Source organism: Octopus bimaculoides, chromosome 20 (genome assembly GCF_001194135.2).
Source record: "Octopus bimaculoides isolate UCB-OBI-ISO-001 chromosome 20, ASM119413v2, whole genome shotgun sequence".
NCBI lineage: Eukaryota > Metazoa > Mollusca > Cephalopoda > Octopoda > Octopodidae > Octopus > Octopus bimaculoides.
In genome coordinates this window covers 44,438,294-44,452,616 of record NC_069000.1, presented here as the reverse complement: position 1 = coordinate 44,452,616, position 14,323 = coordinate 44,438,294, and the positions used below count along the sequence as shown (strand labels likewise).

The window sequence follows — 14,323 nt, the reverse complement described above, 5'->3', positions numbered from 1 at the left end:
GCAGGGTCAGAGCCAGCGAGCATGTTGAGGTGTATTCTTTCTCTCTCTCTCTCTTGGTCCAACGGTGGGCCTGTGTCACCTGCATGAAACCCCTAGGTCATGGGGATCTGCAAAATTAATCACCTTAATGTTTTTGATGTTACTTTTTAATAACAAAAAAGTTGGAGAATTTTTTTTTGGAAACAAAAATATTTTTGCTGAATCTGGAAATCAGAATTGGAAGAGAAGTCAAAACAAAGAAAAACAACAAATATAAATACAAATAACAAAAGAAACTTGTTTTAATTTATAAAATATAATTAAAAAAAGCTAGAATGACATACAGACTGAGAAAGACAAAAACAGATAGATTAGTAGGTAGGTAGATAGACAAATAGATAAGCAGACAAGGTAGATAGATAGATAGATAGATAGATAGAGAGAGAGAGAGATAGAGAGAGAGAGAGATAGAGAGAGAGAGAGAGAGAGACAGAACATAGAGAGTAAGAGTTAGATAGATACAAACATACATACATAGAAAGATAAGAGACAGACAGATAGAAACAGAGATAGATAGATAGATAGAGAGAGAGAGAGAGAGAGAATGAAGGGGGGGAGCTGAGAAAAGGCAAGACAGAAGGCAGATAAGAAACAAAGGAATTTAAAAACAAGAAAACCAGACAGAGAACACATTTAGATGCCAATGGCAAATGGGAACATTAATGTAAAATAAAAATGGAAAAATGAAAACAGCATTGCATATGGAAACCAGATATCATAGACAATTCTGTACAATCACAAAGAAAAAAAGCACAAAAGTCCAAGAAGATTTTGATGAACTTTTAGTCAGAGACTAAAACATTGCTGAGGCTTTTCCGAAGGAAGCCACACAAGAAACTGAAACTGAACTTAAAGCAGCAAACTACTACAGTTTGGAACCAAAAAATAGAACCATTTTATTCTATTCTGTGGAACCGTTTAATGGCTAGATGCATTGAGCTATTTGGAATTTAAGTGTCTTGACCCTTTAGCATTTAAACCAGCCATGTCCGGCCCAAATATTCAACCTGTTTTATGTTCAAAGTGGCCAGATCTGACATGTCACACCTACCCTACAATGCCATTCTAAGAATAAACAATCGCATCATCGAAATGACAAAGCTACAAGATAATCCAGGATTAATTCAAAACAATGCGAATAAATAAGGATTACATTCAACAGAGTGATCTGAACACTAAAGGGTGAAATATAGGCACAAAGTTTTGCTGGTGACTGGATTGGAACCGCTAATCTTTCAGTTATCTGCTACCCTATCCACTGAGTCATTCATACAGTGTTTATCTTAGTTTTTCGTCCGTTGACAGAATGGTTGGTTGGTTGGTTGTTGCATTGAAGCAACTATAGAGCTAAATGTTGGCCCCTTTTTTTGGCCCCACCCCTTATAACTAACCACTTAACTAGGAAGTGTGAACAGCGTTTTGTGTTTTTGATTCTTGTTCCTATTTTTTTAATCTTATTTTGTCCATTCAGGCAAATTGGAGCCAATCAGAATCAGGTGCCATGCTCAGAGATAGACCGTCATGTCCATAAAAACATAACATCTGAATTTGCAACCATCTAGTTTAGCCATGAGCACCTTCATCTCACAGCCATTGGGCTCCCACTCTATATGAGGTAAACTTATATCAGTATCAAATTCCCTAAGTGGCAAGATTCTTCTGTTTTGTCTTTGAGTCCTTGTTTCGGGATTCTCTGGGGTGTGTGCGGAGATGAACGCTTAAGGAACACTTGTGCTCAAAGACCTGGTCACAGAACGGGCACTCCAAAGAACCGTTTTGTCCCTGGTTGTGAAACTTATGCTGCAGCAAGGTGCTGGCACGTGCAAAGTCCTTCAAGCAATGAGGACAGTGATAAGGACGTATGCCAGAGTGGGTCGCCATGTGCGACCTCAAGTTGCATGACTGGGAGAACATCTTACCGCAGAGCTCACATTCAAATGGCTTTTCACCGGTGTGCGTGCGCATGTGCACTTTCCGCTGTCCGGCATCCGCAAATGCTTTACTGCATATGCAGCATGCGTAAGGCTTCTCACCAGTGTGTGTACGAATGTGCTTGATCAGGTTGTGAGAGCCGGAGAAAGCTTTATCACAGAACTTGCACTGATAAGGTCTCGTGCCATTGATGGTGTGGGCACGTCGATGGATGGACAAGATGTGGTCATTTGGGAACTGTTTGCCACAGTGCTCGCAGACATACTGCAACACACTGCTTGCGTCTTCTACTTCTTCACTGACGATGACCCCTTCACCTCCACCAATCTCACAACTGCCGTTTTCTTCTGTAGCAGAGCGAAGGGCCAATGCCAAACTGAGGGCATCAGTAAACACATCATTTTGGACAGTAACAGCCGTACTGGCGGCAGAATCGGCAGAGACAGGCGGAACAGTTAAAGATGACGAAGGCAGAAAAGAAGGAGAAGAAATAGTAGCAGCAGATGTAGGAAAAGAAGAAGTGAGAGAAGAGAAAGAAGGAGTTGGAGAGAAAGGAGAGAAGGTCTGAAAGGAAGAGGAAGCAGGAGGAGGAGGAGGAGAGGAAGACGATACAGTCACAGTATTACTGACGGGAAGGAGGGTGAAAAAAGTGGCCTCGGAAGCGCCGGAAAGTTGTTCACACAACATCGTTAATGAAACACAATGGATGTAATGATCAATGGGACTTCACACCACCAAAATAATAATGATAATAATAATAATAATAATAATAATAATAATAATAATAATAATAATAGTAGTTTCAAAATTTTGTCTCTGATATCATTTGTTGAAACGTTCAATTGATATTGTTTGGTTCTTTTAAATTATTGAAAGGAAAAGAAAATTTATTCAATATTTCTTTGCTTTTGTATTATTAATATTATTGTTATTATTAGGGTGGAGAGCTGGCAGAATTGTTAGCACATCAGGTGAAATGCTTAACGGTATTTTGTTTGCTGCAACGTTCTGAGTTCAAATTCCGCCGAGGTTGACTTTGCCTTTCATCCTTTTAGAGTCGATTAAATAAATACCAGTTACACACTGAAGTTGATGTAAACAAACACAAGTAAAAAAAATATAATATAAATTATTACATTCTCAGTTATCTACTTCAAATGGATTTTCCAGTGTATATCTATGGGTATGCCAAAATAAAAAATGGACATTAAAGAATGATGTAATGAGGATATATATATATATATATGTGTGTGTGTGTGTGTGTATATATATATATATATATATATGAAGTGTGAGAAGCCTCAATAAAACAGAAATTTTCTTCCTTCTAATTTCTTTTCTTTGTTAGGCACATGTTTATGCTCCTAGTAAGTTCAATCTATACTGAGCGTTTTGAGGTAATTTTTTCTCTTTGAAAGACAGTTTCATTTGATTGGCTGTAAAATGTATCTGTTTTGCTGCACATTTGTCTGTTCGAGGACAGTTTCACACATGTGATAGCATTACATTGCTGGTTATAAAAAGATTCTCTGCCATTTACACTGCCTGATGAGAGACACAGTCCATGAAACAGAACACTCTGTAGTGGAAGACTTTCTACAAGGTATAATCATAAACGAATAATTGACATGCATCTGCCAATCAGAGGATGGCCTTTTCTTTATTTTTCACTCTAAAGACTTAACGTTATAGCCCAAAATAATTCATAAGCTAAACAAACATTTGTTGAGCATTCTCAGTGAAAAATAGTTCACTACAACCAATCATAACATATCTATTGATATTCTTATACCAGAACTGTAAATATCAGATGAGGTAAAAGACAGGAACCAAAAATAGTCTTTTTAGCAATAACCAAAAGAACCTTCTGGTTTATAAGGATACAATGTTGTGATGTTCATCCCTTTCTTCAGAATAAGATGAATCTGCTCTTTTTTGTAATTATTTTTTTTATTGTCTTTTTGGTTCCTTGAAAGTCTGGAATTATTTTTTTCTTTCTGGAACTTTCCAAAATGATTCAAAGCATTCTGATTGTTCTCTGAAAAATAAGACATGAAAATATATAAAAACACACGATTGACAACTAAGAACTTTTGATGTCTTCAGAACATTTTCTAAAACAATAGCACATACGAAACCAAGGTACACAAAACACAAACCCTTCTCACTGAACTGCATTCTTCCCCAAAAACAGGACACTTATCAACCATCCTAAGACATAATGCCCACAGTACTAATAACTTGCTGTCCCTTAAGGTCTCTGGGTGAGACTTGAACCCCACTCATACAAACATAAAGTAAAATTATGTCATTATTATTATTAAAGCAGAATCGTCAGCACGCTGAATGAAATACTTAGCGATATTTCGCCCGTCGCTATGTTCTGAGATCAAATTCTGCCGAGGTCAACTTTGCCTTTCATACTTTCAGGGTCAATAAATTAAGTACCAGTTGAACACTGAGGTCGATGTGATCGAATGACCCCCTCCCCACAAAAATCCAGGCCTTGTTGCCTATAGTAAAAAGGATTATTATTATTATTATTATTATTATTATTATTAAGGCAAGTGAGCTGGTAGAGTCGTTAACACACTGAGTAAAACAGCTTAGCAGCATTTCGTCTGTCTTTACGTTCGGAGTTCAAATTCCGACGACGTCGACTTTATCTTTCAACCTTTAAGGGTCAATAAAATAAGTACCAGTTGAGTGCCAGGGTCCGATGTAATCAACTTCCAGAAATTGCTGGCCTGGTGCTAAAATTTGAATCCAATATTTATTGTTCATCCACAACGCATGTTCCAATGTCACACTGTCCAAGGGAAGTAACCTCATCTTGACTTTGTTAAACACATTTCATTTATGGCAGTGAAACAATGACTTATTCTTTGTAAACCTTAGTATTTATTCTATGGGTCTCTTTTGCCGAAACGCGAAGTTTATGGGGACGTAATCACACCAAGATCGGTTGCCAAGCGATGTTGGGGGGAGGGAGGGGACAAACACAGACACACAAATACATATATACATATATACGACGGACACTCGCACAAGGTGCCACGCAGTGGGACTGAACCCGGAACCATGTGGTTCAGAAGCAAGCTTCTTACCACACAGCCACTCCTGCGCCTACTCAATTGGGTGGTTGGTGTCAGGAAAGGCATCCAGCTGTAAAAACTATGCCAAAACATCCACAGAAGTCTAGTACAGGTTCCTGTCAAACCGTCCAACCCATGCCAGCATGGAAGGCAGACGTTAAATGATGATGATGGTAATGAAGAATACACAAAACACTTTAAGAAATTTTTTACACAGAAGAATATTTAACAATAGAAAGATTGAATGGCTGAGTGTTGGGGAGGGGTCTGCCACCACAGTGAAAACAGTAACCAAAGGGACCCCTAAGTAAAAAATGAATATTCCCCCAGTTGACGTTTTCTATCAAACCATCCGACCCATATCAGCATGGAAAACGGATGTTAAATGATGATGATGATGGTGACAGGAAATAAATGATACAGCTTATATGACAACACTTGCTAACAGCAATCATTTATCACGACAAGGACAAAAATGAATGCGCACGCATCATCATCAGTGTTTAACGTCTGTTTTCCATGCTGGCATGGGTTGGACGGTTTGACTGAGGTCTAGAGAGCCAGCGGCTGCACCAGGCTCCAATCTGATTTGGCAACGTTTCTACAGCTGGATGTCCTTCCTAATGCCAACCACTCCGAGAGTGTAGTAGGTGCTTTTTACGTGCCACCGGCACGGGAGCCAGTCAGGCGGCCCTGGCATTGATTATGTTCAGATAGTGCTTTTTATGTGCCACCAGCACAGGAGGTAGTCGTTTACATTCGGATAGTGTTTTTTATGACTCTGCCTTTTAAATTAAGTACCAGTTATGAACTGGGAACGATGTAATTGACTTGTCCCTTCACCTAATTTGAATACTTATTATCATGAGTTTCAGATCATTCTCCCCAACTCCCGGGTAAATAAAGGCATGGAAAGATGGCACCAATCTATAGTTATACCAGTTATTGAGAAGTTACTACAAAGTATGGACATTTTTTTTTCATTGCATCAACATAATCGTAATCTATATTTTCGCAAACATATTTCTGTAAAATTTCATTTAAAAATATATATTAAAAGAATTAAAAAATAAGCTATGAGGAAATAAATTTAAAGGGAGCCCTAAACTGTAGTTATACCAAAATAGTTTATGTCTAAAATTTTTCAGTGTCACTTTTCGAAGATTTTGTTTTTCTTTTATCAATGCCCATTGACATGCTTTTCAAATATGGCGCAGACATAAAACAGTGGGGAAAGAAGTTTGCTTCCCAACCATATTGTTCTAGGTTCAGTCCCACTGTGCTACTGTGAGCAAGTGTTTTCGGCACTACTTAAACACAGAGGTTCCGATGCCTCTATGTAATGATATGTTTTAACAGTGCACACTCGTTAGGGTTCGGGGTTAGGGTTAGTGTTACGCAGATGCGTCGGGACCTCTGTATTTAAGTAGTATCGTGTTTTTTTTACAATAGCCGCGGCGACCAAATCCCAGGAAGTGAATTTGGTGAACGGAAACTCAAAGATCGTCGTGTATATGCGTGTGTGTCTTTATGTTTGCCATCCACCACCGTTTGACAACCAGTGTCGTTTTGTTTACGTCCCTGTCACGTAGCGGTTCGACAGAATAAGTATCAGGCTTTATATAAAAAAAAATATAATAATAAATAATTAAATACAGGGGTTGATTCGTTCGGCAAAACCGTTCAAGGCAGTGTTCCAGCATGGCCAGAGACCACTGACTGGAACAAATAAACGATAGAAATATTTTGAAATTAGGAACTCACACTTGAAAAGCTGATATAAAATTCACCGTTTTTCTTAAAAGTTATGCGTCAGGTTTTATTCTACCGAAGAAAGGAACTGTTTAACCATTTTAATCTGCCTGAAACCACCTCCGGTTTTCTAATACCAACATTTTGTTTTTAAATGATCAAAATTAAGACAGTCCAGCAATAATCTCATGTTAGTTTATGTTCCTAATTACCAGATTAATAATGATAAAAGTTGCCTGAATGAATTTTACTAAATTGTTCATTATTTCCAAAAATAACTGAAACAGAAATAGTGTGGTTCAATAGGGACAGAGTAAGACAAGGGTTAAGGGACATGGAACAATTAAATACAAGAATGAAATGGGAGAGATGTTCCGAAACGGCATCCAGTGAATCTTTTGTCTTTGACAGAGCACAATGTCAATGACTGAAAGCCGTGGACCCCTTCAAACCAAAGATCTATCGAACGACTAAGTCGGATGCATACATAAAATGTCAAGTCATCACTGTTATATGAATAGATATATAAATAAATATATTTATTTATACAGAAATATAAATAAATATATATTTTTTAAAAACGAAATCTTACCTAAGTCAGTGGCATCGGGTTTCCAGTGACGGAAGCAAAAGAGTTCCGAAGTAGGGGAGTTTACTCTCATACAACTTCCGTCAATTTTTGCGGGTTTATTCTTCATTAAAGTGTTTTGATTCTTCTGAAAATATTCTGAGACTACCATGTGTTTCCAATACCATAAGAAACTTTTTTCTGGTCACCTATATTTCTAATGCTTTTGAGTAGGCCATTCCAAAACTCTGCCATACTCAGAACTTGAGAGCTATTTTATTTCATCGACTCAGAAAGAGTGAAAGGTAAAGTCAATTGAGATTGGATTTAAAATCAAAATGTAGAAGAGCCGAAAGAAAGATTTAGAAAGCATTCCTCTCCGACTGCTCTCGTTGTCCCGCCAAGACATCGGGATAATCTCAAGACATTTAGTATTAATCTCCTTATAAAGTAAAGGAGTTTAGATGGTAGGTATGGGAGATAACTCGTAGAAGATAACCATTTAAATTCCAGTTTATCCTCTATAAGGATGAACAATGGGTTTTGTAAATAAAAAATGCGTTGTAAAACACATAAAAAAGTATTATTCCAAAGCGTCTATTTATTTATTTATTTATTTGCGCGTTTCGATAATTAAAGAAAACTATGTTATGTTTTTTTTATTCCCTATTATTGGAAATGTTAGTTTCATTTTTACATTTTTTTCATCCAAAAATTATCTAAATAAATAAAAAGGATAAATGCATATTATGTAAGAAGAATGTTAAGTTTTGCTATATGAAAAAGGAAAGACCTTTTTTTTTTTCCTTCAAAAACCAATTTTTATTCAAAAAAAAAAGCCAATTCGAAATATACCGGAAGTGATCTGGTGAGAAGAACTAGTAACTAAGGGCAGATAACTGACTTTTACTTTCTCTCGATTGTTGATATTTCCCCTCCTCCACTGGAATTGAATGTTATCAGCTACCTCGGGTACTTTGGACGGGATATTTGCCAGTTTAACAGCTTCGAAACACAGAGGTACTGTATTATACACGTATATTTTATAAGAAAAACGAAAACACAATGAAGAAAATATTGGTTTCCATCATGTTTTTACCACTGATGATCGTAATTATTTCCAGTTTTAGTTCTGCTGATAATCTCTATGATGTGCTCGGAGTAAATAGACATGCGAGCAACCAAGACATCAGGAAGGCTTATAAGTATTTAGTGAAGATGTGGCACCCTGACAAAAACAAAGACCCCGCTGCTGTGTTTAAATTTACCAAAATAAACGAGGCGTACCAAACGTTAGGCTATCCGGAACGGCGGTCGATCTACGATCAACACGGTTATGTAGCATCCCATGACAACCACATACAAAGGAACTACGCCATGTATCACAAACCGGGGCCACCTGGATCTCGTGTGTTTAATTTTGGAGCTGAATCGATTATCGACAAACACATGATAACTCACGGGTTCTATGATGTCCGAATTCTCCCAGAAAGCTATCGAAGACCTTATTTTCTTTATGCATATGGTGACACTTGCCACATCTGTCGACATATCGAGCCTTTGATCGAAAAATTCATCAAAGATCAAGAACAACTTGGAATTGGAGTAGGAACTATCCATGTGACATCGAACCGTGTGCTGGGCAGTAATTTACGTATACATGAAATTCCTCAGATCATGGCTGTTGTTAATGGTCGTGTAACTTACTTCAAGGGCCACGTTACTAAACAAGCACTTCGCGACTTTGTTCGAAATCTGTTTGAACCTTCGAAAACCTTGAAAACGCTGAGCGATAATAACTTTAAAGATTTCCTGCTCGGGTGGTCTGATAACCGAATGAGAGCCTTATTCTTCGCCCCGAAAGAGAAACCGCCGTTGAGGTTGTTAATGTCGGCTTTCGCCCACCGTGAGAAAATCGCATCCGGTTATGTTAACACCCGAAGCTCTAATGTTTTAGGAATACTGAATCGTTTTAATGTAAACAAGGCTAAAGAAAGTCTTTTGATGGTTGGTGAAGACAGTAACACGAGTGTTGCAATTGTCACGATGAATACTTTGTCTTCGGACAGCATCAACGAAGTGATGGATGCTAACCAATACCTCACTTTACCTCGCCTCTCGTCGCAGATATTCTTCGATGAATTGTGTCCAATTGAGATCAGACCCAAACGTCGAAAACTGTGTGTGATTCTAGTCAGCAAGAAGACCGACGAACATAACACGTACCGTTCACAGTTTCGAAACTATGTCCAGCGGGCTCCGACTTTCGAAAACAAGGTGAAATTCATGTACCTCTACGAAGAAACACAGCGCCGTTTCGTCAGCGCCCTCATGAATGGGAACCAAACGCATTCAAACCCTTCGACACTGAAGCTGGCCATTCTGTGGCGCATGGACAAACACCACATGAACTACGAATGGGTGGAACCTGGATGGAGTGGTAACGACATCCATAACCAGATAACATGCCAGAACCTTGAGAAACGTCTAGAAGAGTTGTTTGCCAGTTCTAATATTCTACACTACACTGCTACCTTGCCTGACTTCCACAATGAGCACACGTTGAGTCTAATGGTAAGAATCATTCACAAGTTTTTCGACTGGTTTAATCGCCTGCTAACTTATTTCAAACATTATGATTTCATGACATGGTTCAGCATTGTTGTTGCTCTTCTCTCTGTCTTCTTTGTCGGACTGTTGATGCGTCGGATGCTTAACACTGAAATGCAAAAAGTGATGCAGCAACAGCCACAAATAACTCCTAGACCACCGAACATCAAAAACAGGAGACTTGCTTTAAAAAGCCCGGACAATGCTGTGGTTCTTTATGAACTCTGTCCTGAGACCTATGACACACTTGTCAAAGACACTGATCCAGGTTTCACCATACTCGTACTTCTGGCAGATGATGACAAGGAAGACATATTGATTTCCTTCCGGAAACTAATGAGAGAATATTCTCATTCCAACGTGCTGACTTTCTCGTATTTAGATCTCGACCAATATTTAGCATGGTACCGACACTTACTGGAAGAAAGCATTGACCACCGAGTCCAACTTTGTAACATTAACATTCGCAACTGCATCGGCACGGTGCTGGCCATTAACGGTTACCGCCAGTACTATTACATCTACCATGCAAAGAGCACATCCAAAAACATACAACAGCTGCATGGCACAGCCACAGAGTCGGACAGCGAGAAAGAACATAATGAATTAATTGTTAAACCACTTCTAGAAGGTGGACCTCTGCAAGGTTTGGATCGTTGGCTTTTTAAATTATTTGATAGTAAACTACGCAAGATCCATGTCTCTTATTGGCCAGACTTTGATTCGTAATCCAACCATGAAAAACATTTTCTTCCACAACTAGTCATAATCCATGCTAAACAAAGAAGAATCCTGTTCCTCTGATCCTCTGATCCGAAACACTCATAAGTTGGATTGCCTTCATGGATATCAAAAATTTTTATCCCACAAAAGTATTCTCTTTAACTTGTATATTGTTGATAACTGAATCTCATTCACCTTATATATGTGTGCGTGTGCATGTGTATATATGTATACATAATGTGAACAATTGTGGTTACAAATGGGGGTAGGTACTCTATACATGAAGGAGAGTATGTATATTTTAATGGATACTGGGATTTCTTAAATTGTAACTCTGAGTTTTAAGTTTCTGATTGTTCAAATGATTAAAAAACTCAGTGTTACAAATCAAGGCGCTTCAGTTTCTAATAATATATACATGTATGTATGTATATCTATCTATATATATATATATATATATATATTCATAGACACAAACATGCATATATATATATATATATATATATATATATATATATATATATATATATGCATACATACATACAAGGATATATATATTGTTCTTAAGCAAGAATGTCGTTGCCAGTAACTTCGAAGTTTCAACCAGCTAAGTCATTGTTGGATGATGAGCTGGCCGAAACTTCGGAGTCACTGTCAACAACTTTCTTGTTTAAGAATGATAAATCTATTCTCTACAAAAGTATGGAGTAACCCATCGGATTAATGTAAAATTGTTTTTATCATTATTGAACAAATATATATATATATATACACACACACATATGTGTATTTATATATATATATATATATATATATATATATGCATATACACACAGGCACACACATATCCATGTGTATATATACATATATACACACACACGCACACTCATGTATATGTGTGTCTATCAAAAATGTTGTTAATATTACCGTTCGTATTAATTAAGATGGTGCATTAGCAGACTCTGTAAAATTGTTCCAGAGTTAACTTTGGACTTCGTCCTTCCAAGGGAGACAAATATTTTAGTTTCCTTATCAAACACAGATCCACTTAACAGCAGTGTCGAGAAACATGTCTGGCCTCATGCCAGTGTTAGAAGACAGTGGACGACAGAATCACCTGCGGAGGAATGAACAGAATCCTGTAAGGTATTCTGTTACAAATCTCCTTACATGATCTGAGTTCATATCCTGCTGGGGTCGACTTCAATTTTCATTCTTCTTCTTCTTCTTCTTTGGATCATATCTTGTCGTTTAAATACCTCTCCTCAATTCTGTGGTCCTGCACCTGTCTATCTTCCGACTTTAGTTGTTGGTCTGTGACCATGCTGGGGCACTGCTTTGGAAGGTTTACTCAAACAAATCAATGCCAGTACTTTTTTTTTTTAAGCCTGGTTCTTATTCGGTTGGTCTCTTTTGCTGAGCCACCAAGTTACATGGACATAAACAAACCTACACCAACTGTCAAGCAGTGGTGGGTAACAAATGCAGACAGACTCACACACATTTATATACATGCACAACAGGCTTCCACATTTGTTTCCATCTACTAATTCATTTGCAAGGCAAGCTTCTCAACCACACCATCAAAGATATTAAGGTGAGCAGAATGAAAAGAAAATCAGAGAAAATGCTTTATGAAATTTCTTTCAAGCATTCTGAGTTCAAATCTTGCCAAGGTCAACTTTACCTTTCATCCCTCCTGGGCCAGTGAAACAAAGTACTTGGTTTCTGTCGGGGTCTCTTTCCATTAACAAGTTCCCCATATAACATCTGTTTAGGGACCCTGCTATCTTTCACTCTAATAAGGTGTCCAGTCCAACGTATAATATATACATACACATGTACAAATATATATGTACATACACATGTATGACATATATATGTATGTATGATATATATATATATATATATATATGACTTATACGTGACTCACTCATCAACATCTTCAAATCACACTGACTCACAGTCATTACTGATTCTTCTCTCAGACTCTTTGACTTTCTTTTACCATTATTCCAACAGATCTTACTCTTTTGAAAATAATTTCGAGCTCAGTAAAATAACTTTGCCATTATTAAGCCAGCTGGTGTTGGAAACAGTAATTAACATGAAATTTTGATAGGAAGATATGATTTATACCACTTTGACCCTTTTGTTACCCTATTTCCATTGAAATGCTCTTCGTTTGTTTCAATTACCATATTTGCTGACTGACGTATAAGATGCGCTTTTTTTTTTAATTTGTAAATGTATTAAAAAAAAAATTGGATAGGAGACCGAGTGGTGTAGGTTTGGGAACTGGACAAGCATAAATCTGCTGAACATAATCGTTACTAACAATAAGTTTTTTTAAAACAAACTAAATTATCACAGCCCCTTGGCACAAACTTGCAAGAAATTACTTACGGTGTGGCAGCAGTTATCTGGGGAGGGTGCCATCATCTCATTATACCACCTTCCACAGAATTCATAACTCACACCTGATATGTGTCTTATATTATTCAATACCTGTGTTATCTTTAAGAAACATTTTTTTTTTTTTATTATTTAAATGAAAATTGTCCTAGAAAGATGAAAGGAACTTCCTTCCAACCTATCGGCTATTTGCAACAAGTGGACAACAATAAACCCATGACAATAGTGTATCATTCAGATGGTCAGTTGCAGCCACAAAACATCAGAGCCAAAAAAATACAAACTTTACATCTCTTGACCAAATTATATACAATTATACGATTGATCTGGAAAAAAAATAAAGTTGAAATATGGTACTCATTAACATAATTTATTCCTAATAAATTTATGGTTTCATACTTTATTCCGATGAAAAAGCTGTCACATAGAAGCATTCGTTTTCCGCTACAAAACCACTTTAAAATATCTTTTCAATAAGTGTATAACGGAACATACTAAATTTGTTTGTTTCTACAAAATACACTTTGAAAATAGGGGTGCATCTTATACGCTAGCAAATAGGGTAATTTTGAAAATAATAAAGAATTTAGTGAAATAAGTTTGCCATCATTTAAACTGATGTCAAGGAAATGAGCTGACATGAAATTTTGGTGGAAGGTTTTTAGATCACTTCAAACGAGAAGTCTTACAACCCAGGGGAGGTTTCAGGTGTTGGAATCGAAAGACTTTAAGATGAAAAAATATGGAAGAGGTAGGTGTCTTATATCCATCATTGATTAATTAAAGAATGAAACGTATGGGAGAGGAGGGGATACCTTATATGTGTTTAAGCATTTTTTAACTTACGGATAAGAATATAGAGTTCGGTACTCTGCTTGTATTCTGAGTATCTTTTGGCTGATTCTGATGATGAAAAAAAAAAATAAGGAGGGAATGGTACTTTGCATGGATTTTCAGAATCTTTTTGCACTTGGGTAACTCAACTTTGGTGTTTAAAAACAATTTTAATAAAGAATTTTTGTTTTTTGTTTTGAAAAATGTACCATCACCACCACTGTTCCAAAAATCCACTTCTGGTACTACAAAAGCATGCATCTACCAGTCTGTTTGTCTTATGTTACCTGTAATTATGAATCTTACCTGTGGGTTGTTTATAACTGGATTATTGTTTTTTTTTTGGGGGGGGGGT

At 37.1% G+C, this 14,323-nt stretch overlaps 2 protein-coding genes across 2 annotated transcripts; one reads left to right on the top strand and one right to left on the bottom strand.

The window, feature by feature from the left end:
• Positions 1 to 257: 257 nt before the first annotated feature.
• On the bottom strand, positions 258 to 7,876 carry LOC106870374 (zinc finger protein ZFP2-like). The gene is made up of 2 exons (XM_014916414.2): positions 7,411 to 7,876; positions 258 to 4,009 (listed from the first exon to the last, which is right to left on the bottom strand). The coding sequence occupies exon 2, from the start codon at positions 2,656 to 2,658 to the stop codon at positions 1,681 to 1,683; it is 978 nt and encodes a 325-aa protein (XP_014771900.2). The 5' UTR covers positions 2,659 to 4,009; positions 7,411 to 7,876; the 3' UTR covers positions 258 to 1,680.
• A 415-nt stretch (positions 7,877 to 8,291) lies between these two features.
• Positions 8,292 to 11,170, top strand: LOC106870330 (dnaJ homolog subfamily C member 16). The gene has a single exon (XM_014916357.2). The coding sequence runs from the start codon at positions 8,452 to 8,454 to the stop codon at positions 10,723 to 10,725; it is 2,274 nt and encodes a 757-aa protein (XP_014771843.1). The 5' UTR covers positions 8,292 to 8,451; the 3' UTR covers positions 10,726 to 11,170.
• Positions 11,171 to 14,323: the final 3,153 nt, after the last annotated feature.

Bases quoted from the DNA above. Each gene is read 5' to 3' on its own strand.
- LOC106870330 (XM_014916357.2), top strand. From the start codon at position 8,452: ATGAAGAAAATATTGGTTTCCATCATGTTTTTACCACTGATGATCGTA.
- LOC106870374 (XM_014916414.2), bottom strand. From the start codon at position 2,658: ATGTTGTGTGAACAACTTTCCGGCGCTTCCGAGGCCACTTTTTTCACC.